Below are 24,823 nucleotides of genomic sequence, written 5' to 3' on the forward strand. Positions count from 1 at the left end.
GCATTGCATGCAAACATAGACCATGTATCCCATGCCTTCTGGCCATGCCCAAGGGCATCAGGTGGGTATCCTTTTCCAGATTAAGGACTGAATTCCTTTCTTTACAATCTTCCAGGGGCCACATGCCAGTGGTGTGTGGGACCAGAGGCACAAGCGGGCAGAACAATTACACTTTCCTCTGTACAGGAGTCTAGCTTCTAAACACACTTGGATGCCCCTCTCTACCCTCCGTCCATGCAATGAGACATTGTCAGGGTTCAAGGAGACATGCCAGCCCAGTGAAAATATTCAACGCAGATGTGAAGCAAGGCTGAGGAGGGGATGTGGCTGCATAGGGGGCTGGCTTGAAGAGAGTTCCAAGGGAGGAAGGCGCAAAGGGCCACATCTGTACCTTGAGATTCCCACTCCTCCTGCATTGAGACTGTTACTTCTGTCACTCTTTAACTTGGATCAGTGAAGGCTAGAGGAAAGAAGGTGGATTCAGCTGAATGTACATTCAAGACAATAGGGATTTTGTATATATATTATATGTGCCAAGTGAAGCATGGTTTGTGAAAGCAAAAATGCAGAAGCACCAGGAGGAAGAAAGCAATTGCCACATGCAAATGCAATGTAAGCAAAGTGACACCTGCACCAAACACCATGGAGGTAACCTACCATGCAGACGCAAGTTTGTATGATCTATGCAAGACCAAAAGAAATCCAGCAGAGAGGGGGTATTTCTTTGTCACAACCGAGCTAATTTCTGTCTTGAATTTGGCATGTAAATTACTCGCACACAAGAATGTGCATGGTTTGTAACAAGAAAATGTGTTCCTGCACATATGCTTGCATATGTGTACTTCTCTGTGTGTGTATTTATCTATGTGTATATATAAATTTCTGCTACCAAATCATTCACATTTTAGAAATTTCAGCTAGATTCCTGAGGAATGCAAATCAGCCGAACTTATTGATAGCTATTAATGACAATAGTGTTGATATCAAGCCTTGTCATTCAGAGGCATTTGGCACTCTCCAGGTGCCCGGCTTGATTCCTTGTTGGCCTCCCCCGTCAGCGACTCCCGGCAAGACAAGGCATACACCCGCTGAAACGCTCTGTCGACCCTGGCCACCTTCTTGGCGCTCGTTTTGGTCACACCTGCAAGAGAAATCATGTTAGACTCAGAATTACATTCCATGTAATCACTTTGGTCAAAAGTCAACAAATACAGTCCATCTTTCTGTCTGGCAGAAGGATATACCTCTCCATCTTTGAAGATCTCGCAGCTCTTATCATCATAGGACAGTCTCAGTCCTTTCTTTGCAATCTGCGAAACACTCAGCAGATTGAACTTCAGTTCAGGAACCAAGTAAACATTGTTTATTGTCAAGTTCAGACTCTTAAGATAGACAGTCCCTTTTCCGGTCGCTTCCAGCTCCTGACCGTTGGCCTGTGTCACAGCGAAGCTTTGCTTCTTAAACGATGAAAAGAGTCCTCTGTGTGGGGACATATGAACTATCGCTGCAGTGTCGATAATAAACGCGTTCCCAACATCTGGCGTGGTTCCTTTCGCCATCAAAGCCCTTGCAGGTTCCACCATAGGCTTGGTATGACCTTTGCCTGACGCCTCAGGCTTTGCTGAGCGGCCCTTCGCTCCTTTCGGCTGGCGTGGCTTCTTGCAGCTCCGCTGAAGATGCCCAGCCTGTCCGCAATTTTAACATCGAACAGCGTTCAAAGCTACAGCATCCTCTCCAGTAGCAACATCAGTGGGGGAATTAGAACTCCGTTCTTCCCTCCCCCTGTCCTTGGCATCCATTTTGAATCCAAGCCTCAGCTCTCCACTCTCGAGCTAGTTAAAATCCAAAAGCTCCTTTTTGAGCTGTCTTTCTGCCTCTCTCTCAGGCAGGCAATTCTCAAAGCTGTCTCAAAGTCAAAACAACTTTCGCTTTCCCGGCTCTGACTGAGCCAGCCCCAGGTGTCAGTAGTTTTCCACTGCCCTGACTGTCGTTGCTTAGCAACTGTGCATACTTTTCATCCTTATCTCGCCGCAAGAATTTCTGGTATGCAAGCCTTTCTTTCAGAGCTGTTTTTATCCAAACGCAGCTCTCTCGTGAACCAGAGAATAAATCAATCTGCATTCACACTTTTAGCCCGATATTCAGCATACCTTTTTGGGGCTCCGTTGCTTGGAAAACACCCCCTCTTGGTGCCAGCCGTCTGTTCAGCTTCTGGCTGCAATTGCAGACGTTATCTTCTTTCCTTGGTGCAGAGGATGGCACACGATCCATCAACCTCTCACCTCTCATGCTGATTCCCATGGATCAGATAACCAGCAGCGTCTGCTACCATATGTTGATATCAAGCCTTGTCATTCAGAGGCATTTGGCACTCTCCAGGTGCTCGGCTTGATTCCTTGTTGGCCTCCCCCGTCAGCGACTCCCGGCAAGACAAGGCGAGGTCTTTATCGGCCTATCCTTCTTCAAACGTGAGAAGAACACAGCCACTCCTCCTCCCTCACTCCCTGCCATCCCCAGGGAGGGGAAAGAGACAGACAGAAATGTATTTACATGCCTTTATTTCTGTCTTTCCTCAGTGCAGAGAACAACATGTCTGCACCCTCTTTACAGCCACAGCAGAGAGAGAATAACTCCACCCATGTACTTCCAGTACAGGGTCATGTGACACTCTGAGCTAACATCCGGTGCTCAGTGCACATAATAGACTGTCCCTTCTTCCCACGGTACAGTCCCAAAACATCAACATCCTGTTTGGCTTTCCAGCCATCTGGAGCACTCAGCAGCATTGCTCCTTTTTCGTAACAAATAGGGCCTCTGAACTGAATTGAGAGCAGATTCATTTATTCATTTGGGGGTGGCAGAAGTTGTGGCTGTGCTGTTTGGGATGCAGTTCTTATTTGGGGGGCTCCATGTTGAGTCCATGTTGAAGAAAGTCAGAAACCACACTCAAGATCTCCAGTAATCTACTCTCATGAAGAACCCAGGGATGAGGGACTTGAGGCCCCCCAGATATTGTTGGAGTCCAACTCCCATCAGCACCAGCCAGCTTAGCCAATGGTCAGGGCTTATAGAAGTTAGAGTCCAACAACATCTGCAGGAAGAGGACTACAGCTCAGTGGTAGATCATCTGCTTTGCTTTCAGAAGGTCCCATTTTGAATCCTTGGTATCTCATCTGAAACCTGGTTTAATCCTTTGCCAGTCCTTGTTAAAATACTGAGCTAGGTGTACCAATGGTCTGACTCAGTAGAATGTTCATATGAAGGGTCGCAGGTTCCCTATCCTTCCCTCCCCATGAGGACAAGTGGTATGAACACAACAACACTCTATATAACGGCCCTGCATTTAACTAAAATTTCAGAGAAGTCAAAATCTGGACTCCCATTAATGTTGTTTGCACACCCAAGAGTCCAGGGGCTAAATCATCCTATCATGGTGGAAATCATTATTTAAACAATACAATAAGTACTATATGTTGATTCAGCCATTAATGCACGCAAGATATTTTGAGTTAAAGGAGAAAGAGCCTGAATATGATGTCTTAGAACAGGCCTAGGCAAACTCAGCCCTCCAGATGTTTTGGGACTACAACGCCCATTATCCCTAGCTAACAGGACTAGTGTTCAGGGATGGTGGGAACTGTAGTCTCTGGAGGGCCGAGTTTGGATATGCCTGTCTTAGCACATGCCATAGGAAGTAACATGGGTGAGTGTGGAAGGAGCTATTAATAGAGACCCAGGTATAATCATTGTATATTTGTACCCATGCATTACAAAAAATAACCCTTAATTTCAGGGTGGTGTTTTTTGTTTTTTACATTAACTCAGTGTTGTTCATCATCATCAACCTTTTATTCGACCATCAGTCAGAAAAAAGTACATTTGTCAATACACAGTTAAAACATCCAGGAAGATTTTAGAACTTAGCCAACACTAAAATGGGCTAAACAGATAGCCCCATATCAATACAGTCAATTATAGTCTTGCGACGCTTAAAAGCTAAAAAAAGAAATTTGGCCACCAAGGACGGTATAGCTCTAGTGACATTATTCAGCAAGTGTAAAACCTGGTTTTCTCCGGGTAGGAAGCTAAATTGACATAGGTGTGGGTCTATAAAGTTTTGTCTAAGCTCTGCTTAAGAAGGGCAAGTCAAGAGAATGTGTTCGGTGGACTCAACCACACCCATGGCACAATGACAGGTTCTCTGGGTGTATGGTACTCGCCTGTACCTTCCCCACAATATCGCAGAGTCAAGGACATTTAATCTAGCCACTGTAAGAAGTCTGCGGTATTCAACATAGTGGATTTCTGCAAGGTAGGGGGCCGGTATGGTCTGATAAATCTGGTCCCCTAGGAACATCCCTGGTTTTACCAGGGCTATGTCCTCTTGTCTGGCAATGTCACTCAGTCTCCGGGAAATCACAGCTCTAGCTTGATTGTACATCATAGACTCAAAGTAAAGGTGAGACAATCCGCAGGATTGAACCTCGTTAATGACCTCCCTTTCCCACGATGATTGGAAATCGTCCCTCAGTATCAAGGGGGCAATACCCACTGGTTTAAAACAAAGCTTGAGCCATAGCCAGAGCTTCGTCTTCAAGGCCACATACCGTAGAGCTTGCCAGCCGACCTCTAATCTCATAACTGCACCCGCTACCAAGGGGGGAATCCTAAGGATGGCTCTAAGGAATCGCGTTTGGATAGAATCCAATTTCAAAAAATCCCTACGGGAGCCTAAAGAGATGCCCACCAAAAGAAGGGGGAGGACTTTCATTTGAAAGAGTCTCAAAGCTATCTTCACTGATTGAGCCTGATTCTTAGCATATAGAGATCTAATCTGGATGGCTGCTTTAGATGCATTAGTTGTTATATAGTCTCTATGGGCCAGAAAAGACCTATTTGACCGTATTACTTGTCCCAGATATTTAAAGCAGTTAACCTGCTCTAGGGGGATCCCGTTCATCGACCATCGATGGAGTCTCGGTCGGGCAGAGAAGACCATGATCTTGGTCTTAGCATAGTTGGGTTGGAGCTCATGCTGATCACAGTATTCATGTAGAGCTTGCAACATTCTCCTCAGTCCAGTAGGGGATCTGGCAAGAAGTGCGGCGTCATCCGCATACAGAAGAACATTCAGAGATCGGCCTGCTAATTTGGGGGGGTGGAAAGCATCATTGGCCATGTGAGTCACCAGTGAGTTAATGTAAAAGCTAAACAATGCTGGGGCCAATAGACAACCCTGTCTTACCCCTCTAGTGGTGGTAACAGGGTTGGAGACTAGACCTTTATTGTCTAGCCTGATTCTCAGAAAGGTGTTTGTATGGAGGCTGATAATCAGATGAAGGAGACGACGATCGATCTTTGTAGCAGCCAGTTTTGTCCATAGCTGCTTTCTAGAGATTCGATCAAATGCCTGCTTAAGGTCAATAAAAGCCACATGAAGAACCTTTGGGGCTTTGCCGGCATACTTTTCCGCCAGGTGATTCAAGATTAATATTTGGTCTGTGGTAGATCTTCCAGGGCAAAAACCCGCCTGTTCATCAGCAATGATATTGTCGTCCTCCATCCATTTCGATAGTTTGTTTAGCAGGTACCCCGAGTAAATCTTCCCAATGACATTTAGCAAGCTGATTGGCCTAAAGTTGCTCGGCTCTGTACGTGGGCCTTTCTTATGTATTAATACAATCAACACAGAGCTCCAGCTTGAGGGAAACTTTGCTGTTTTGTTTATATGCGTGTAAAGTGCTGCTAAAAGTGGGATCCACCAATCTTTATTTGCTTTGATGGCATCAATGGATATAAGGTCATCACCGGGGGCCTTGCCTGCTTTAAATCGATCTATGAGAGTTTCAACTTCAGGGCATGTAACTGGGTCCCAATCGGGCAGTACTTCCGGCTCCACCGTATCTCCGCAGGCATCATGGGGTGCATACAGATCGGCGAAGTATCTTTCCCAAGTGTCCGCTGAGATGTGGGGTTCTATTCTTGCAAGTGGCCTACCCAGGTATCTGGAAATTAACTGCCAAAAAGAGGCTGGATTTCTATTCTCTGCAGCTATCAAAAGGTTGTTCCAATTGTTTCTTTCTGCCTCGAGCTTCTTTTCCTTTAGTAGGACTTTGTAACTTCTCCTGGTGATAAGGCGGTTATTTGGCATGGGGTCATTTGATGCTCTGTATGCCAACCATTCATTATACAGATGATTCTTGAAGTTTTTGCATTCCTCATCGAACCATTTTTTGTGGAAAAACTGTTTACCATGCTTTGTGGGGGACCGAGCTAATGTTGGTTTTAGAAGTTCTACTAAATCATCATACATTGGTAGAGGCTCATCCGCCTGCATAAGGGAAGCCCTTTTTATTTGGAGCTGATCAGACCAGAGAAGTTCGTTCAACTGCTGGGCCGAGTTGGAGGTCCATTTAAGGGCTGTAGGTCTTATCTCCAGATGATCATTTGATAGGTGCACAAAGGAGTGCCTATCAAGTTCGTCAGCCAGAGTCAAGGAAATTTCTAGAGGAAAGTGATCACTCTCCAATCTTGTAGCCACCTTAAAGCTGGATATTTTTGGGGTAAGGTCGGGAGATATCCATACAAAATCAATAGTGGATGCACGTGAACCTGACCAATAGGTGAATTCGGCAGGGTAGTCCGAGCTGACTGCCCCATTTGGCAGAAGGAAATTGAGGGCCAGCAAGGTTTGCCTGCATTTGAAACCTGCGTAAGTGGCTATGTTATCTTTGAATTTCCTTGGTAAAAGATCTGTAGTCATAAGATCTGTAGTCATGGTCAGGGCTTATAGAACTCCCATTATCCCTAGCTAACAGGACTAGTGTTCAGGGATGGTGGGAACTGTAGTCTCAAAACATCTGGAGGGCCGAGTTTGGATATGCCTGTCTTAGCACATGCCATAGGAAGTAACATGGGTGAGTGTGGAAGGAGCTATTAATAGAGACCCAGGTATAATCATTGTATATTTGTACCCATGCATTACAAAAAATAACCCTTAATTTCAGGGTGGTGTTTTTTGTTTTTTACATTAACTCAGTGTTGTTGACCTATGCATGGATGGAATTCAACATCACACAAATTTGATTGTTCCAACAATGCGAGCATTTCTGCTTACCAGTCAGAATGATCTCCTCTCCTCCTGAGCAGTGTGCTGGGGGTTCTCCCACCCCAAGCCAATTTGGGGTGGTGGGGTGGGGTGGAGGGATGAGAGGAGAGGAGAGGGGGAAATGCCCCGTTGCATTAGTGGGACTTGTGCTGGTTCCTGCTAGTGCAACTATTTAGCTGAATCCAACCCTAAACAACTATGACTTAAATGGGAACTCAGTTGCAATATCAGGCAGATAAAAGAGCCTTTACAAGCATAAGTACCTAAAGACCGCTGTTGGAATACTTCCCTGAACTTGCAACTGTTTTGACAATGTTCTACATAAATCTGGGCTCCAGACCTACAGTAGGTGTGTCTTCTGCCAGGAATTTCATCCGTGCCCACACTGCTGCAACTAACTCTGCTAGCTGTTTGTTCAGCTGGAACTGGTGCAGTTGGCTGACGCGCCAGCCGAGACACCACACACAGCCATTGAGCAAGCAAATTGCATTTGCAAAATATCTTCACGCAACGACTCTTAACCTGGGGCTATGGACATTGTGCTGCCGCGTGTGACGAGATGAGAAAGGAACTGATGCTTGGGAGGAATACAGTCCTGGGTTATTTGGGGATCAGAGGGGTTTGGGTTTCCTCCTTCACCTATGCCAGCAGGAGGTGAGAGAACCAAGGCATTCAAACATTTGAGTTGGTTTTGGAGTTGCAGAAGTGCATGCAGCAGATCACACCCCAAAATCTGCCAACCTATCAGAGGAGCTGGTTTCCTTTGATGTTTTGGGCCAAGTCCCACAGATGAGATTATTCTCTGGTAATAGAAGCCAAACCCCTCCAAAAGCATGCACAACTTGGCAGGAGTCAGATATGGAGGTGTCATCTGACTTGCCATTTTGATGCCTCTTGTCCTTTGGCAGAACAGTGAGCACCTTTGGCAAATTCTCTAATGAAAGCAGTCTGGACATATTGTGGAATGGCAAGAGGGACTCCATCAATTGTTGTTTGGGGAAGTGAATGGAGTAGTATTGATTTAGCACTTCATAGACCAGAAGGTCACAATGGAGCATGGAGATTACTTTGTTGTTTGTCGGAATTTAAAATGCCAAACCTATTCAAGCTGGCGTCTCCAAGGTCACTTGATTTCCTAGCCCCCATCTAGAGAAGATTAGTCACAGTTCAGTCCCATTTGAAAGCAACGAGACTTAGGTCAGTCACATAACTAATTTCCTCACTGATTACACCGAATATGAACATGTCTTTCTTTAGATCAGGGAAGCTACTGAAATCATGTTGCTAGGAGAGCTCAGGCTGAGGATTGTGGAGATTCTTGCTAAACTGTGCTCTTTACAAAACAATATTTTGGGAGTTTGGGATCTGTATCTTCAGAGATAAGCTTGCCAAGATGGTGGGCAACACTGGATGCCAATGCGTAGGGTGCTTATGTGCAAACAGGACTGAGGGTCAGGGCTTTAGGGGTCTGCATCTCTCCTAGATCCAGAGGCATAAAACAGTTTAAATTCTTATATGCAGATACACAAAATTGATTCTGATCGCAGTCTGATCACATAAAATCCACATTGCTTACTTGTGGCTGCCCTCCCTGATAGTGGATCACAAAGTGATGGCCAGTTTCTTCTAAATGAATTTTTTTGCCTACTTTCAGTCTTCAGTGTTCTTCCTTGCACTACCTCCCTCTGCTGGATTAATGAAGGCTTTTTAACACACACACACATACACCCCACACACCCCTAATCAATTTCATCATGACAGGATCTTTTCCCCCTGTCACTAAGTAACCACTCAACCTTCTTTAGAGGAAGCTATAAAAGAGAATTGAGGTTAGCAATCCTATACTCATAGAATCATAGAATCATAGAATCATATAGTTGGAAGAGACCACAAGGGCCATCGAGTCCAACCCCCTGCCAAGCAGGAAACACCATCAGAGCACTCCTGACATATGGTTGTCAAGCCTCTGCTTAAAGACCTCCAAAGAAGGAGACTCCATCACACTCCTTGGCAGCAAATTCCACTGTCGAACAGCTCTTACTGTCAGGAAGTTCTTCCTAATGTTTAGGTGGAATCTTCTTTCTTGTAGTTTGGAACCATTGCTCCGTGTCCGCTTCTCTGGAGCAGCAGAAAACAACCTTTCTCCCTCCACTATGTGACATCCTTTTATATATTTGAACATGGCTATCATATCACCCCTTAACCTCCTCTTCTCCAGGCTAAACATGCCCAGCTCCCTTAGCCGTTCCTCATAAGGCATCGTTTCCAGGCCTTTGACCATTTTGGTTGCCCTCCTATGGACATGTTCCAAGGCCGTTTTGAAGTGTGATCCTGTCCTCTGGGGTGTTAGCCACCCCTCCCAGTTTGGTGTCATCTGCAAATTTGATCAGGATGCCCTTGGGTCCATCATCCAAGTCGTTGATAAAGATGTTGAATAAGACCGGGCCCAAGACAGAACCCTGTGGCACCCCACTAGTCACTCTTCTCCAGGATGAAGAGGAACCATTGATGAGCACCCTTTGGGTTCGGTCAGTCAGCCAGTTACAAATCCACTGAGTGGTAGCATAGTCAAGACCGCATTTTACCAGCTTCTTTACAAGAATATCATGGGGCACCTTGTCAAATGCTGAAATCAAGGTAGGCTACATCCACTGCGTTCCCTTCATCTACCAGGCTTGTAATTCTGTCAAAAAATGAGATCAGGTTAGTCTGACATGACTTATTTTTCAGAAATCCATGCTGACTATTGGTGATCACAGCATTCCTTTCTAGGTGCTCACAGACTGTTTGCTTAATGATCTGCTCCAGAATCTTCCCTGGTATTGATGTCAGACTGACTGGGCGGTAATTATTTGGGTCCTCTCTTTTCCCCTTTTTGAAAATAGGGACAACATTTGCCCTCCTCCAGTCTGCCGGGACTTCGCCTGTTCTCCAGGAATTCTCAAAGATGACTGCCAGTGGTTCTGAGATCACATCTGCCAGTTCTTTTCATACTCTTGGATGCAGTTCATCTGGCCCTGGAGACTTGAATACATCTAAACTAGCCAAGTATTCTTGTACTATCTCCTTAGTTATTCTGGGCTGTGTTTCCTCTGCTGAATCATTTGCTCCAAATTCTTCAGGTCGGGCATTGTTTTCTTTATCAGAGAAGACTGAGGCAAAGAAGGCATTGAGGAGTTCAGTCCTTTCTGTGTCCCCTGTTTGCATTTCACCATCTTCTCCTCTGAGTGACCCCACTGTTTCTTTGTTCTTCCTTTTGCTATGAACATACCCATAAAAGCCTTTTTTGTTGCTTTTAACCTCTCTAGCAAGCCTGAGTTCATTCTGTGCTTTAGCTTTTCTGACTTTGTGTCTACACGTGCTGGCTATTTGTTTGAATTCCTCTTTGGTGGTTTCCCCCCTTTTCCATTTTTTGTACACATCCTTTTTTAATCTTAACTCAGTTAAAAGTTCTTTAGATAGCCACCCTGGCTTCTTTAGGCACCTTCCATGTTTCCGTCTCATTGGTATTGCCTGAAGTTGTGCTTTTACTATCTCCCTCTTAACAAACTCCCAGCCATCATGAACTCCCTTTCCTTTTAGTATATACTGTCCATGGGATCTCACCCAGCACTTCCCTAAGTTTTATGAAGTCGGCTTTCTTAAAGTCAAGAAATTGAGTCCTAGTATGCTTGGCTGCTCCTTTCCGCTGTATAGTAAACTTCAGAAGAGCATGATCACTCGCGCCTAATGATCCTTCCACTTCTACCCCACTAACCAGGTCATCAACATTGGTTAGGACCAGATCTAAAATGGCTGTTCCTCTCATTGCTTCTCCCACTTTCTGGACAATGAAGTTGTCTGCAAGGCCAGTGAGGAATTACTCACATTACCCCAGTGGGGAAGATGCAGCACCTCCACACTGGTGGAATGGCTCCTGCACCCTGTACATGCTCAGCCTGAGATGGGATGGGAAAGCACAGAGGAAAATCCCCAATCAGCAGAGATAGCCACAGAAACGTAGTCAAAGCCCACCAATTGGGGTTTTTGCATGTGACAACATGGACATGAGATTGGAGCCAGTGGGCACATGACCATAAGGACCCCCCCCCAAGCACACCTGAATTGCACGACCCACATTCCAATGCCTAAGTGCCCCTACTGCAGCCCCAGTGGCAAAGAAAGCTATGGCCCCTTTATGACACTCACAACCACCATTGTGTAGCAAAATATATGTAGGCAGTGCTTTTTTTCTAAAAAAATGTTTAGGGGTACTCTCATTTTGACTCAAGAAAATTACCATTTTTTTTATTTTTATAAATTTTTATTGATTTTCCAACATGAATTAAGACACTTTACAACTAACAATACATAGACAAACAAACATATAAACACGTATAATTTCATAACCTTTTTTTTCTTAAGCCTTGTTTCAACGACTTCCCCATACCTCCCTTTTCTGCATCCCTGTTTTAAACTTTTTCAGCAACCCCTAATTTCAATTACTTATGATTCAATTTCTTTGATCCTTTTTCTCTTACCCAATCATTTATCGCTGCAATTCTGTTTTACATTACCCATGACATTTTAGCACTCATTAATTTTACAACAGTTCTTAAGATAAACTTTAAATTTCTTCCAATCTTCTTCCACCGTCTCTTTTCCTTGGTCGCGGATTCTGCCAGTCATCTCAGCCAATCCCATATAGTCTATCACCTTCGTCTGCCACTCTTCCAGCGTGGGTAGTTCTTGTGTCTTCCAATACTTTGCTAAAAGAACTCTTGCTGCTGTTGTAGCATACATAAAGAATGTCCTATCTTTCCTTGACACCAATTGGCCTACCATGCCCAGGAGAAAGGCCTCTGGTTTCTTATGAAAGGTACACTTAAGGACCTTCTTAATTTCATTATAGATCATTTCCCAGAAGGCCTTAATCCTTGGGCACGTCCACCAAAGGTGGTAGAAAGTACCTTCAGTTTCATTACATTTCCAGCATTTATTATTGGGCGTATGATAGATTTTTGCAAGCTTGACTGGGGTCATGTACCACCTATAAATCATTTTCATAATGTTCTCTCTTAAGGCATTACATGCCGTAAACTTTATACTGGTGGTCCATAACTGTTCCCAGTCAGCAAACATGATGTCATGACCAATGTCTTGTGCCCATTTAATCATAGCTGATTTAACCGTCTCATCCTGTGTATTCCATTTCAACAGCAAGTTATACATTCTTGACAAATTCTTAGTATTGGGTTCCAACAATTCTGTTTCTAATTTTGATCTCTCCACCTGAAAGCCAATTTTCCTGTCCTGTTTGAATACTTCATTTATCTGGTAATAATGAAGCCAGTCTCTTACTTTAAACTTCAATTTCTCATAGCTCTGCAATTTCACTTTTCCCTCCTCTTGTTCTATAATTTCCCAGTATTTTGGCCATTTAGATTCCATATTAAGTTTTTTCACTTCCTTAGCTTCCATTGGTGACACCCACCTAGGGGTTTTGTTTTCCAACAGATCTTTATACCGAATCCAAACATTATATAATGCTTTCCTAACAATATGGTTTTTGAAACCTTTGTGAATTTTTACCTTGTCATACCATATATATGCATGCCAACCAAACCTGTTATTGAACCCTTCCAAATCCAAAATATCTGTGTTCTCAAGAAGTAGCCAATTTTTCAGCCAGCAAAAAGCCGCTGATTCATAATACAATTTTAAGTCTGGCAGGGCAAACCCCCCTCTTTCTTTTGCATCAGTTAATATCTTAAATTTTATTCTGGGCTTTTTGCCCTGCCAGACAAATTTGGATATGTCTTTCTGCCACCTCTTGAAACAATCCATTTTATCCACAATCTGCAATGTTTGAAACAAAAACAACATTTTGTAGTTCAAATCTGGAAAAAATAAACACAGTAAATGGACCAAAGTACAAAGATTCACAAAATGTTTAGGGGTATGCGTCCCCCTGCGTCCCCCCCCCCCGAAAAAAAGCACTGCATGTAGGGAAATGAGAAGCCACACAATGCAGACCTGCTGCATAGATTCTTTGGGCAGGAGACATACAGAAAGTACAAACAACCCAAGGAAAAACAATCTTTTGACAAGGGAGCAGGTCAGGCAACAAGGCAAACCACAGTTACACACTGACCACAGCAGCTCCCTGCATAGGACGTGGGGTTGGAAAGCAGCAGGCATGAATTTGAGCTCCACTAAGAGAAAGGAGTAGCATGACTCCACTTGCCTTTTGTATGACTAGTCATCTCGGAGGAAAAAGAGGGAGCTCCCAGGACTCGGACACACCACTAACAGCATAGGGCAATTTTCTAACCACTCAGCCACAGTAACAGGCAGGAATCATACCCACCATGGGGCCTTTGCCTCTCCCCACCTGCAACACACACACGCCATTCTGTGATGTTCTGAGTTTCCATCAGCAGCCAATGATGGAGATCAGGGGAGGGGAGCATGTGGCCCACCAGATGTTGCTGGATTCCAACTCCCAGGATGGCCAGTGGTCAGGGATGTTGGAAGCTGATATCCAGCTGGGATAACAAGTGATGTGATTGCTGATTTTATAGATTGTTGAAAGCTCCAAAAAAGCACAAGAGAAAAATCTCTTTCTTGAGAGAGTGCAGACTCCATTGCTGCACACATCTGCCTTCCTAAGGGGGTTTTGTTCAAGCTTGCTTCCCCTCAACTAGGCTGACTCCATCTATCATCATCATCATCATCATCAATATCATTATTAATTACATTTATTACCAGCCCTTCACCAGCAGATCCCAGAACAGGTTACAAGAAAAGCTGGAAACAGTTGTGAAAAGAGTGGGGCCCTACACATCTCAGGTAAAGAGAGGTGTATTCATCTAGGGAGGAAGGAGGTTGCTTGGTTCACGTTTTACCTCTGGGATGGGGAACCTGTGGTCCTCCAGAAGTTGGTAGGCTCCTCCGACTCCCATCAGCCCTAGCCAGGTTGGCCAATGGCCAGAGATGTTGGGAGATGTGATCCAACCACAGCTGGAGGGCTTCAGGCTCCCCACCACTAATGTAGGGCACACTGATCTGGGTGGAACCCAGAACATGATATCAGGACAAAAGATGAACTAATGCACAGCTCCTGGTTTAGTGGTAGCCTCACACTTCAGGTGGTGGCTGGCTTGCTTTTGAGACCAGTGTGTTCCCCTTCCTCATCAGCAGACTCCAGAGGGACTGGTGAATGATACAGCTCTATCAGATGTGAGTGTGTTGCCCCTCTCCTAAAGGCTACATACAGGATGGGATGAGGCTACATACAGAGAGGGCTCCCCCCCCCCGCATCGAGGGCAGCCTTACTCAGCCACCTCACTTTAAAAGATCAGCTTTGATAGCTTATTTCTCTTTCCTCTCTACCCCGCCCCAACTCTAATAAGTATTCAACTCAGCCTGGTTACATTATCATTCATATTTCATGGGTGCAAAGCAGGGGAAAGGAGCTTGAATTCCAGCTGGTGCACCAGACTGCTGGTTCCAGCTCAAGTCCCAGAAGAGAAGACTCCACTGTATGTCTGCCGAACCAAGACTGCAAATCAATTGCAGTCTGTAATGTGACAGAGGTGCTCAGGAATACTTGGATGGAGGGACCTGGCTTGCCTTTGCTTTTCATATTCACACATTCTGTCTGTTGATTGATGCTGGGGGATGGGGGCCTGTGGTCCTCCAAATGTTGCTGGACTCCAGCTCCCATCATCCTTGGCCACTGGCTATTCTGGCTGGGGCTGATGGGAATTGGAGTCCAATAGGATTTGGAGGGCAGCAGGTCCCCTCATCCCTCATCTATATGCTGTATTGTTGACCTCATGACTGGAAACGGCAAGATCCAGCAGAGGCACCTGAACATTTGCACCCCAAATTGCTTTTAAAAACATAGCAGCAACCTAAAATACAGAATATATGGGATGATTTCTTTTTAAGACCACAGGATTGTGGCCATAATATTTTAAAGTATGGAATTGAGGGAGAGACACAAAATTGGATATGATTGTAGGCATCTTCATTACAACAGTTAATAAATAAGGACCAGTTTTCTAAACACTTATTTTCTTGCTCATTTTGCTTAGATTTTAAAAAGTGTGCACACACGAAAACCTCATGAGTTTTGCATTCAAAGCAATCTCCCTAATTTTTGTCAGCCATTCTGACCTCTTTAGAGGCTCAGCTGAGGGAACACCTCTTAAATAAAACACAGAACCAAGAGAATTACAACAGATCCAGTTAGGGACTCGGTTTATTAACTATTGCAGTAGGTCAGCCTTGCCAACCAGTTGCTCAACAGAACCAGTTAGAAAAGACTGCCCAGAGGCAAATCAGAAGAAAGCTTATGTTGTAGTTGAAACACAGCAAACAAAGAGTCCTAAAACCTCAAACATTCTTCTACATACATCAAGAAAAGTTACAGGTCATGGGATGATAAACATGTATGGCTCCATACTGCTATCTGCTCCCCCACAATTACCTTGGGGTGCCCCAGGTGCCCAGGCATTTGGGTCTCAAATGTCCTACTTTATCAGTGTTTCCTTAGCAATCAGACCTTTGACGGGGTTGTTGACATTTCTGTCTCTCACTTCTCTTTTTCCCTGAGCTATCCCAGGAAGCTTCAAGAAGATGTTTGGATTTACACCCTGATACTAACTAGAACATCTTTAATGACCATTTGTGCCACTTTCAGGGTTAGATGGGGTTTCTTCTTTATAGCCTAGAGAGCACAGGGGTTTTAAAATGTTATAAAATGTGAGTGATGCATTCTATCTTTCTAAAGGTTAAGTACCATTAATATTTGAAACATCATGGAATCAAAATATCTACCCCAGGTTTCTGATTCTTATGTCAGGGATACCTTCAAGAAGAAGACCCACTTCCTGGTTGCCTCCACCACCACAAGCTCCTCCATCTATCTATTCCCATGTATAATACTCTGCAATCTGACCATCCTTTAGGTGGTGTGTCTTAAGTTTCTTTTCCTTTTTTTCATTGAGCAGGTGCAAAACATCTCCCAGTCCATGGAGGTGCTGGACCTTCGGACCTATCGGGACCTGCAGTATGTGCGCAATACTGAGTCGCTAATAAAGGGGCTGGACTCCAGGCTGAAAGTGGCCACAGAGAGCCAGAAAAATCTGAATGCCAAAAGTTTCCAGGTAACTCTTCTGCTTGGCCAAGTCCTTCCTGATCTACATAGTCACTATCTCTGGAGGGACGTTGTTTGTGGACTGGTTTTCTGATGCTGGTGGGTTCCTAGAGTATTATTTTAATTGCTAATGTTGCTGTTTGAAAGCCAGTTGAGAATGAGAAGGTGTTGGGTGGTGTTTATCACATATGCCTGATGGAAGCAGGTGTGGCCCTTCAGAAGTTGTTGGACTACAGCTCCCATCATCCCTTACCATTGGCCATGCTGGCTGAGGCTGATGGGGGTTGGAGTCAAAGAACATTCAGAGGGATGCAATTTTCCCATTGGGGAAGAATAAAATAACAAAGAGGAATAAATTCAGCTTGCAGCCTTCAACTTCCAGCCTTCCCTTTTTAGTTAGACTGGTAAAGGTAAAGGGACCCCTGACCATTAGGTCCAGCTGTGGATGACTCTGGGGTTGCAGTGGTCATCTCACTCTATAGGCTGAGGGAGCCGGCATACAGCTTCCAGGTCATGTGGCCAGCATGACTAAGCCGCTTCTGGTGAAACCAGAGCAGTGCAAGGAAATGCCATTTACCTTCCCGCCAGAGCAGTACCTTTTTCTCTACTTGCACTTTGACGTGCTTTCGAACTGCTAGGTTGGCAGGAGCAGGGACCGAGCAACAGGAGCTCACCCTGTCATGGGGATTCGAACTGCCAACCTTCTGATTGGCAAGCCCTAGGCTCTGTGGTTTAGACCACAGCGCCACCCGCATCCCAGTTAGATTGGTACTAAGCAGCAAAAAATTTAAAATTGCACATTATGTATTCCCCTCTCCATTGTAGCTTAGGAGGGGAATGATTTTGAGTAGGAAAGCAGGTGGAAGAAGGATTAAACACAAATAATAATAATAATAATAATAATAATAATAATAATAATAATTTATTTGTACCCCGCCCATCTGGCTGGGTTTCCCCAGCCACTCTGGGTGGCTTCCAACAAAGATTAAAAATACATTAAAATGTCACATATTAAAAACTTCCCTGAACAGGGCTGCCTTCAGATGTCTTCTAAATGTCAGTCTCACAGCCACCTGAGGCTACTCCATTGCATGCATTGCATGCATTGAAATTTGCACTTCTCCAAATATTTCCCATGCAATTCTCTGAACATAAATGCATATCTATGCATACCAGTGCATATAATAGTGAAAATAGCACAAAATATGCTTTATATTACAGTGTAGCCAAAGGAAAGAGGCAGGAGCTTGTGCGGCCTTGAGCCTGACAGATGCTGCAGCCAAGGCATTGATTAAATATCAGAGCAGCAGCCAACAGCTTGGTTAGTTTTAGTCACAGTGTGTAGGCAGTGGGGCCCCAGGGGCTGCTGGTAACCCAGCCAATGGATCAGGAGTACAGCCCAGGCACCCCTGCTGGGAAATCAAGGGGACAGTGAGAAGAAATATGGCAAAAAAGGGAGGGGCAAACTGGGCATGGTTCCTACTCAGCAGCTGCTGGAGAGTGAGGTGGCAGTTTGGAGGAATGACCAAGTGCTGCACAAATTGGTCATAATAAAGTGATTGATTAAAAGAGAATGAAGAGGGCAGAAATGGAGTGGTAATTTCTATCAAAGCACTGATGGAAAATAGCCCAGCCCCATCTCTTTTGGGAAGAAGCAGAAGTAGAGTGACTTATCCAAAATGGAAAAGAAAAACACCTCTCAATGCATAGATAGATAAAAATAAAAAATGAAGCTCCGCCCCTCTTTCGGGGTCCCATTGCTACATGCATACACTTAGTCAAGGAATACAAGCTCAGGAAACACCGTGCCAAAGTATTTGACCGAAGTATTCCAGTATTTGAGTTTTCCTTGATGTGCAACAATAAAAGAAATGCACGAGATGCCATGAATGAGCCAGCCACAAACAAACCACCCTGTCTTTAGAACATCCTCAGCAGAGATGGGTACGGACCATGTCTTGAAAGTTGCTGTGAAGGGAAGGCTATCTGGGACTTTGGGGAAATGGTAAAAATCACCATTACAATGTGGAGAATAGTATCTGTGCATTTTGACTCATCTTGTGTCTTACAAATGTTAGAAACTTATTGTTTAAGTAAAGGTTGAGGATCATGGTTCATGCCTAAGAACCACACCTTTGGTTAATCTAGTCTAGCATTACAGATTATGACTCTCAACTGCTCTCTTTGGTCTCAGGCATGAGCCTTTCCCATAATCTACTACCTGACAGCAAGGATTGAAAATGGGGCCTTCTGATGCAGAAGCATGTGCTCTGCTGGGCCACAGCTCCCATCACCCCTGTCCATTGGCCATGCGGACTGGAGTTGATGGGAGCTGGAGTCCAACAACATTTGAAGGGCAACAGGTTGGGGAAAGCGGCCATAGACTATTCCTCTAAGACTCCAGACTGCCTGTGCCAGTTTCCTTGGGAAGGTTTGTATTGTGGCTGGTAAGGTTCATATTGAACTGCCAAGTGTGACATCATCAGATAAACCTTACATAACATAAATATTTAAAAGAAACTTGTGCTTTGCATAGAGGCAGCTGGGAAGTTAATATGTTCAGATGTATATGTTCCATAGCACCTCTTTCTTTGGGCTGATGATGAGGCTGCACCTCCAGCCACAACCTGAGAAGGGTAGTTATTTGAGCACTTCAGCACCATGGACAGCGGAACTCTGGGAAAGCTGACTGTAAAAAGTTGTCCAGTGAGGCCAAGCTATAAAGGCAGCTGTCTCAGAAAATGAAACTGATCTGTAGAAAATGTAACTTGAAAAAAAGAGACATTGCACATACTTTTGTAAGCCAAGAAATCTTTAATAAAAAAAGACATTAAAAATACAGTGGTGCCCCGCAAGACGAATGCCTCGTAAGACGAAAAACTTGCTAGACGAAAGAGTTTTTTGTTTTTCAATGTGCTTCGCAAGACGAATTTCCCTATGGGCTTGCTTCGCAAGACGAAAACGTCTTGCAAGTTTGTTTCCTTTTTCGTAAAACCGTTAATACCCAGGGTGCATTGCTTGAAGAGGTGCAGTTGCGACTTGACTTCAAGGAGCAACACATAGCACGCGGTGTGGTAGCCTTTTTTGAGGTTTTTGAACACTTTGCTGATTTTTGAAGATTTTCCAAAACTTCTTTTGCAGCCATTTGGTAAGTTAAACTTTTAAAACTTTTTTGGGGGGTTTTGGATTTTGGGCTGGGGTATTTGGAATTCAAGGACTTGGTGTTGGGAAGGGGTTTGCAAGAATCTGGAAGCTTGTGTGGTTTTTTTCTGCATTTTTATGATTTTCTGTGACCATTGGGCCATGTTGTTTTTTTTGAAAAAAATTTCTGGATTTGAATTTCTGTGTGGTGGCTGGCTGGGGGAACAGTTGAGGAGGGGTTTGCAAGAATCTGGGAGCTTGTGTGGGGTTTTTTTGAATTTTTATGATTTTCTGTGACCATTGGGCCACTCTGCTGTTGTTTTAAAAAAAATTCTGGATTTGAATTTCTGTGTGTTGGCTGGCTGGGGGAACAGTTGAGGAGGGGTTTGCAAGAATCTGGGAGCTTGTGTGGGGTTTTTTTGAATTTTTATGATTTTCTGTGACCATTGGGCCACTCTGCTGTTGTTTTAAAAAAAATTCTGGATTTGAATTTCTGTGTGTTGGCTGGCTGGGGGAACAGTTGAGGAGGGGTTTGCAAGAATCTGGGAGCTTGTGTGGGGTTTTTTTGAATTTTTATGATTTTCTGTGACCATTGGGCCACTCTGCTGTTGTTTAAAAAAAATTGGATTTGAATTCAGAGGTGACTGATTGCACCACCATCACCCTGCGGGAATTCTGGAAGGACCACTTCGACATCATCACCTGCTTGAAGATGATCACCACGGCCTGGAACGGGATCAGCCAGAGAAATTTGAATTGCGCTTGGCGCAACCTGTGACCGGACTGTGTGGCACCAAGTGACTCTGATGCACCAGAGTCAACAGTGGTGCAGGACATTGTTGCCTTGGGGAGGACCATGGGCCTGGAGGTCACAGAGGAGGACGTCAGCGAGCTGGTGGAGGAGCACAACCACGAGCTGACCACCCAGGAGCTGGTCGAACTGCAGGCAGAGGTTGCGCAGGACAGGCCTCGCTGGAAGAGGAGGAAGCAACTGAGGAACGGCTGTCCTCCAAAGAACTGAGGGACATTTGCATGAAGTGGAAGGATGTGCAGGCTTTTGCAGAGCGGCACCAACCTGACAAGCACGTGGTACATGACCTCGCGAACTCTTTTGATACGAGGGTCATGTCGCCTTTCAGGGAGGTGCTGAAAAGGCGGATGAAGCAGCAGACCATGGACAGGTTCTTCAGCAAGAAGCAAAGAGTGGAAGAGGAACCTTCTTCGAGTGGTCCCCCAGAGTCTTAGAAAATATACTGTTCACTTTGTTGATTTTTAAATGTTTTTCTGTCATGTTTAGAAACTTAATTTATTGTTCCTTCAATTTTTGAAATGCTCTTTACAGTATGTGTGACTTTAAAGAGCAGTTAATAAACTCTTGTTGTACCAAATTTGGCTTTGTTTGGACTTTTTTTGACCATAGGAACGCATTAATTGATTTTCAATGCATTCCTATGGGATTTCGTGCTTCGCAAGACGAAAAATTCGCTAGACGAAAAAACTCGCAGAACGAATTAATTTCGTCTTGCGAGGCACCACTGTAAATAAATAATAAAATGGAAGTTGAGGCAAGGTATGCCAGTGCAGCAAATCAGCCAACCAATTTTCATTTTCTTCCCCAAGGATGCTCAATGTCAGTGGCAAAGAAAAAGACCACTTTACAATGCAATTCTTTGCACATCTACTAAGAAGCAAATCCCATTGAGCTGAATGGGACTCACTCCTAAAAGAATTTCCTATGCAATCTTATGGCAGCCTTATTGAACAAGTTCATGTCTATCGTGTCTCATGGCTGATGCTTAGCAAGCCATAGGTCTACTCTGTGTATTATACAGAGAAAACCCCACATTCACCATTGATTGCATGCTCGAGGGGGAATGGTAGCCAGTCACTGTTCTCCGATTAGCATACCTTGATTGTTTGCAGACATGCATTTGCCATGTTTGCACATTACACATTTAATTAGTCACACTTCTTTGATTAGTCACACTTCTTTGAAGTCTCTCAGCCCCACTCACCTCACAGGGTGTTTGTTGTGGGGGAGGAAGGGAAAGGAGAATGTTAGCCGCATTGAGACTCCTTCCGGTAATGATAAAGCAGGATATCAAATCCAAACTCCTCCTCCTCCTCCTCTTCTTCTTCTTCTTCTTCTTCTTCAAATGCCCACCTGAAAGATATGAAGTGGTTGAATAACACCAGAAGTGGTTACTGACTGTTTCTGGGTCTTTTAGAAGCAACCAGCGTTTTTCCTTGGCAGCAGCAATTTCACGCTGGCCTTTCCCCAGAGTCAGGGCATATGCTGCAGAAGGTGAGCCAGGGAACTGATTGCTTTGCCTTGGAGCTGGTTGCTCTTGGTACTCTCTGTTCGCAGACGTAACTCATGAATCAGCCAGAGGAGTATCACATTTGCAATTAAAAAACCAAGCGAATCAACAAGCCCCCTTTGCCTCCCTCCAGGCACCTGTGAGGAGGAATCAGTGCTGCTGATAAATGAGCCCAGGCCATCCATATTCTGGGCCCTTTGCCATTCAATTACCTTTCCTGGTAATTTTTCAACCCCAGCCAGAGTGATTAGAGACATTTTGCTGAGAATAATGGGTCTCTGGTGTGTGTGCATGGTTGAGAGTGCAGCAGTGAGCCAGAGAATGCCATGCCATCCCAGAGACAGCTGGGATGGGGGTGGCCCCTTGGAAGGTCTCTTGATTAGACAGCTGGCCTGCTGGGGTCTATGATTCCTTTCTAGATCCATGTGCCAACATTTGATAGGTCCAGGTGCATGCTGGGTTATGATCAGTTCAGGGCTAGCCCTTGACCTTGATGAAGCTGAGCTCCGTGGGGGGAAATGTACCGGTTTCTTGGGTCCCAGAGCTTGGAGCCCATTATGTTTGTAAAGATAGTGGCTTTGGTTCTCTTAACAAAGTCACCTCAAGAGTGGAGACCTGGTCAGCAAGAGTGTCTTCTGACCTTTCTCCAGTTCCTCAACTGGTTTTTCAGTGCCAGCTCAGCCTTTTGGTTGGTCTCTAAACCTATATAAACTCCTTTTGCCAGTTCAGCCTGCACTGAAGTTCAGCTTCTATGCTGCTTCAGTGACTTATTATCTTTTACTTCAGGGTCATCCTGTCTACCTAGACATCATTAACCTACTCCCTCTGCTGCTTTCACCTTCTATCCACCCTTGCCTGGGTTATCTTCCTATCCTCGGGAACATAGGGAGCCACCTTATACTGAGCCATGTCATTCATTCATTTAGCTCAGTGTTGGCTACACTGGCTAGTAGTGGCTCTCCAGGATTTCTGGTAAGGTTCTCTCCCAACTCTCTCCCAGGATGCTGGGGATTGAACCTGAGACCTTCTACATGCAGAGCAGGTGCTATACCCATTGAGCTACAGACTTTCCCCTTGAGCCTGAGTGCTACTTCACCAAGTGTTGGCTCCAGTTTTGGTGGGGGAACTGGTCAAGATGCCCTTGGTCCAGGCACTTCCCTGGACCCACCTCCTTACCATTGCTCACCACTGCCCATTGTTTGTCCTTTCCCCCTAGGTCTGATTTGCACTTCACCTATGTAGGAGGAGAGGGCAAGGCTGCTGCTCTCTCTCCTTGGTCTTGGCACAGCTCACATGCAGATAGATAGGTAGCAAAAGCAAGGAGGAGGAGGAGGAGGGCAAAGGATCCCTAGGCAGAAGGTTGTGGGTCTCAACAGGTGCCCAACTATGCTGACCCAGCCCAAGGTCTAGTCCCATGAAACTGTTGTTCAGGTGGATTCTACTGACCCATCCATGTTGACATCAGTGGAACCACACTCCGTTCCCCATGGCTACATGGTAGCCAGACTCCTGACACTGGGTGTGATGGTCTTTGGCTTAAAAAAAAAGAAAAAGAGGATCAGTCAGTAGAAGGCCAACATTCATGATAGCCTATTGGACCAATCATGCTCCAAGACAAGATGTCTGCAAACAGGGGATGAACAAGAAGGAAAGGCCATAACTGCTTTGGAGCCTCCCAACCTTTTGGTTAGTCATAGTTGGGAACTGGATCCTAGATGAGTAGACCTTTGGAAAGGTTATAGCTCAGTGGTACAACATCTGCTTTGCATGCAGAAAGTCTTGGGTACAATTCGGCTGCTCCAGGTAGAAATGGGAGAGATCCCTGTCTGAAATTTGAGAGCTGTTGCTGGTCATTGTACACAGTACTAGGCTAGATGGAACAATAGTCTGACACTGTCTAAGCTGGCAGCTTCCTGTGCTCCTCAGCAGTGCAGGGCTTACGTTCTTGATGATACTAGGTACTCCCATTATCTTTCCCCCTTCTTTCTTTCCCAGGTGCCTGGGAAAACATATTCCACTTGGATAGCCAGATATGGAGCCTGGCCTTTCAAAATAAGACTCTATTCCCACCTACCACACACACACACACACACAGTGAAAAGCACTGTATATTTTTGCATGACTTTTTCACCCCAAGGTCACTTCTCATCACTATGCCCTGGGGCACAGCTAACGCACCAGTTTTGTTGGCACATGCAACACATCCCTCTCCCCAACCCCTGCCACTCCATTAACATCTCAGTTCTCTGAACTCAGAAGGTTTGTTTAATTGTTTTGTGATATATTTACCTAATAATCATATTTACTCAGTGCTCAAAGTGGAGTAGGGCAGTGGACCTAGTGCCCACCCCACAACTGGATTATTATCTTTTAATGCAACAAATAACTTATAGCCATGGCTTGAGGTAGATAATTCATATCTGCTTAGCAAAAGAGGAAGCAATAACCAAAATGTGAGGTTGCCCACACCTTTGCTCTTGCAATCCATCCACTTGCATACCATATTTTCATACCCCATTCTGTTCACACACCTAAAGGTATAAATATTGTTCTTAGCTCAAACATTTCCATTTCCCCCTATCTCTTAGGGACACAAGAACCGCCTTACACCAAGTTAGGCAATTGGTGTACCTAGTTCAATACAGTTGACACTGACTACCAGCAGCTCTCCATCTTTGAAAGCAAGAGTCCTTCACAACCCTACTTGGATACACCAGGGATTGAACCTGACACCATTTGCATTTGGAGGATGGCCCTTTTCACCTCTGACAATTTCTACATGCTTTGCCTTTCTCTTTATAGAATTTGCTTTACTTTTAATTTAGCTTTCTTGCTTCAGAGAACTGGATTTCTCCCCCTTTTTTGTTCACCCCAATTTATTTGCTCTTTAACTCCCATTATTGTCTTTGTTTAGTGTTGATCTTTTTGTTCCACAATTCTTCTTGGAAACTGAGGCCAGCTATCCCTTCCCTAGGCATTGCCAGTAAGCACTGACTTCCTTCCACTGGATGTGCCCAAACCCAGCCTCCGCCCCTTGCCCCCTGCATAGCAATGCTGGCCTGGCATTGCCAGTCTAATTACGGTAGAATGGAGGGAGCCTTTCTGACC

General features: G+C 44.8%; 1 protein-coding gene across 3 annotated transcripts in view; it reads left to right on the plus strand.

The window, feature by feature from the left end:
* The window catches only part of OLFM2 (olfactomedin 2), a 216,170-nt gene that overhangs the window by 151,648 nt on the left and 39,699 nt on the right, over positions 1–24,823 (plus strand). For 2 of the 3 annotated variants that reach the window (XM_083599780.1, XM_083599778.1), the window contains exon 3: positions 16,105–16,263. In XM_083599780.1, coding sequence (XP_083455906.1) covers positions 16,105–16,263 — 159 coding nt within the window. The remainder of the gene's footprint in view (positions 1–16,104; positions 16,264–24,823) is intronic. The other variant, XM_083599779.1, reaches the window with a different exon arrangement.

This window comes from Podarcis filfolensis (genome assembly GCF_964270895.1).
Source record: "Podarcis filfolensis genome assembly, chromosome: 2".
Classification (NCBI taxonomy): Eukaryota; Metazoa; Chordata; class Lepidosauria; order Squamata; family Lacertidae; genus Podarcis; species Podarcis filfolensis.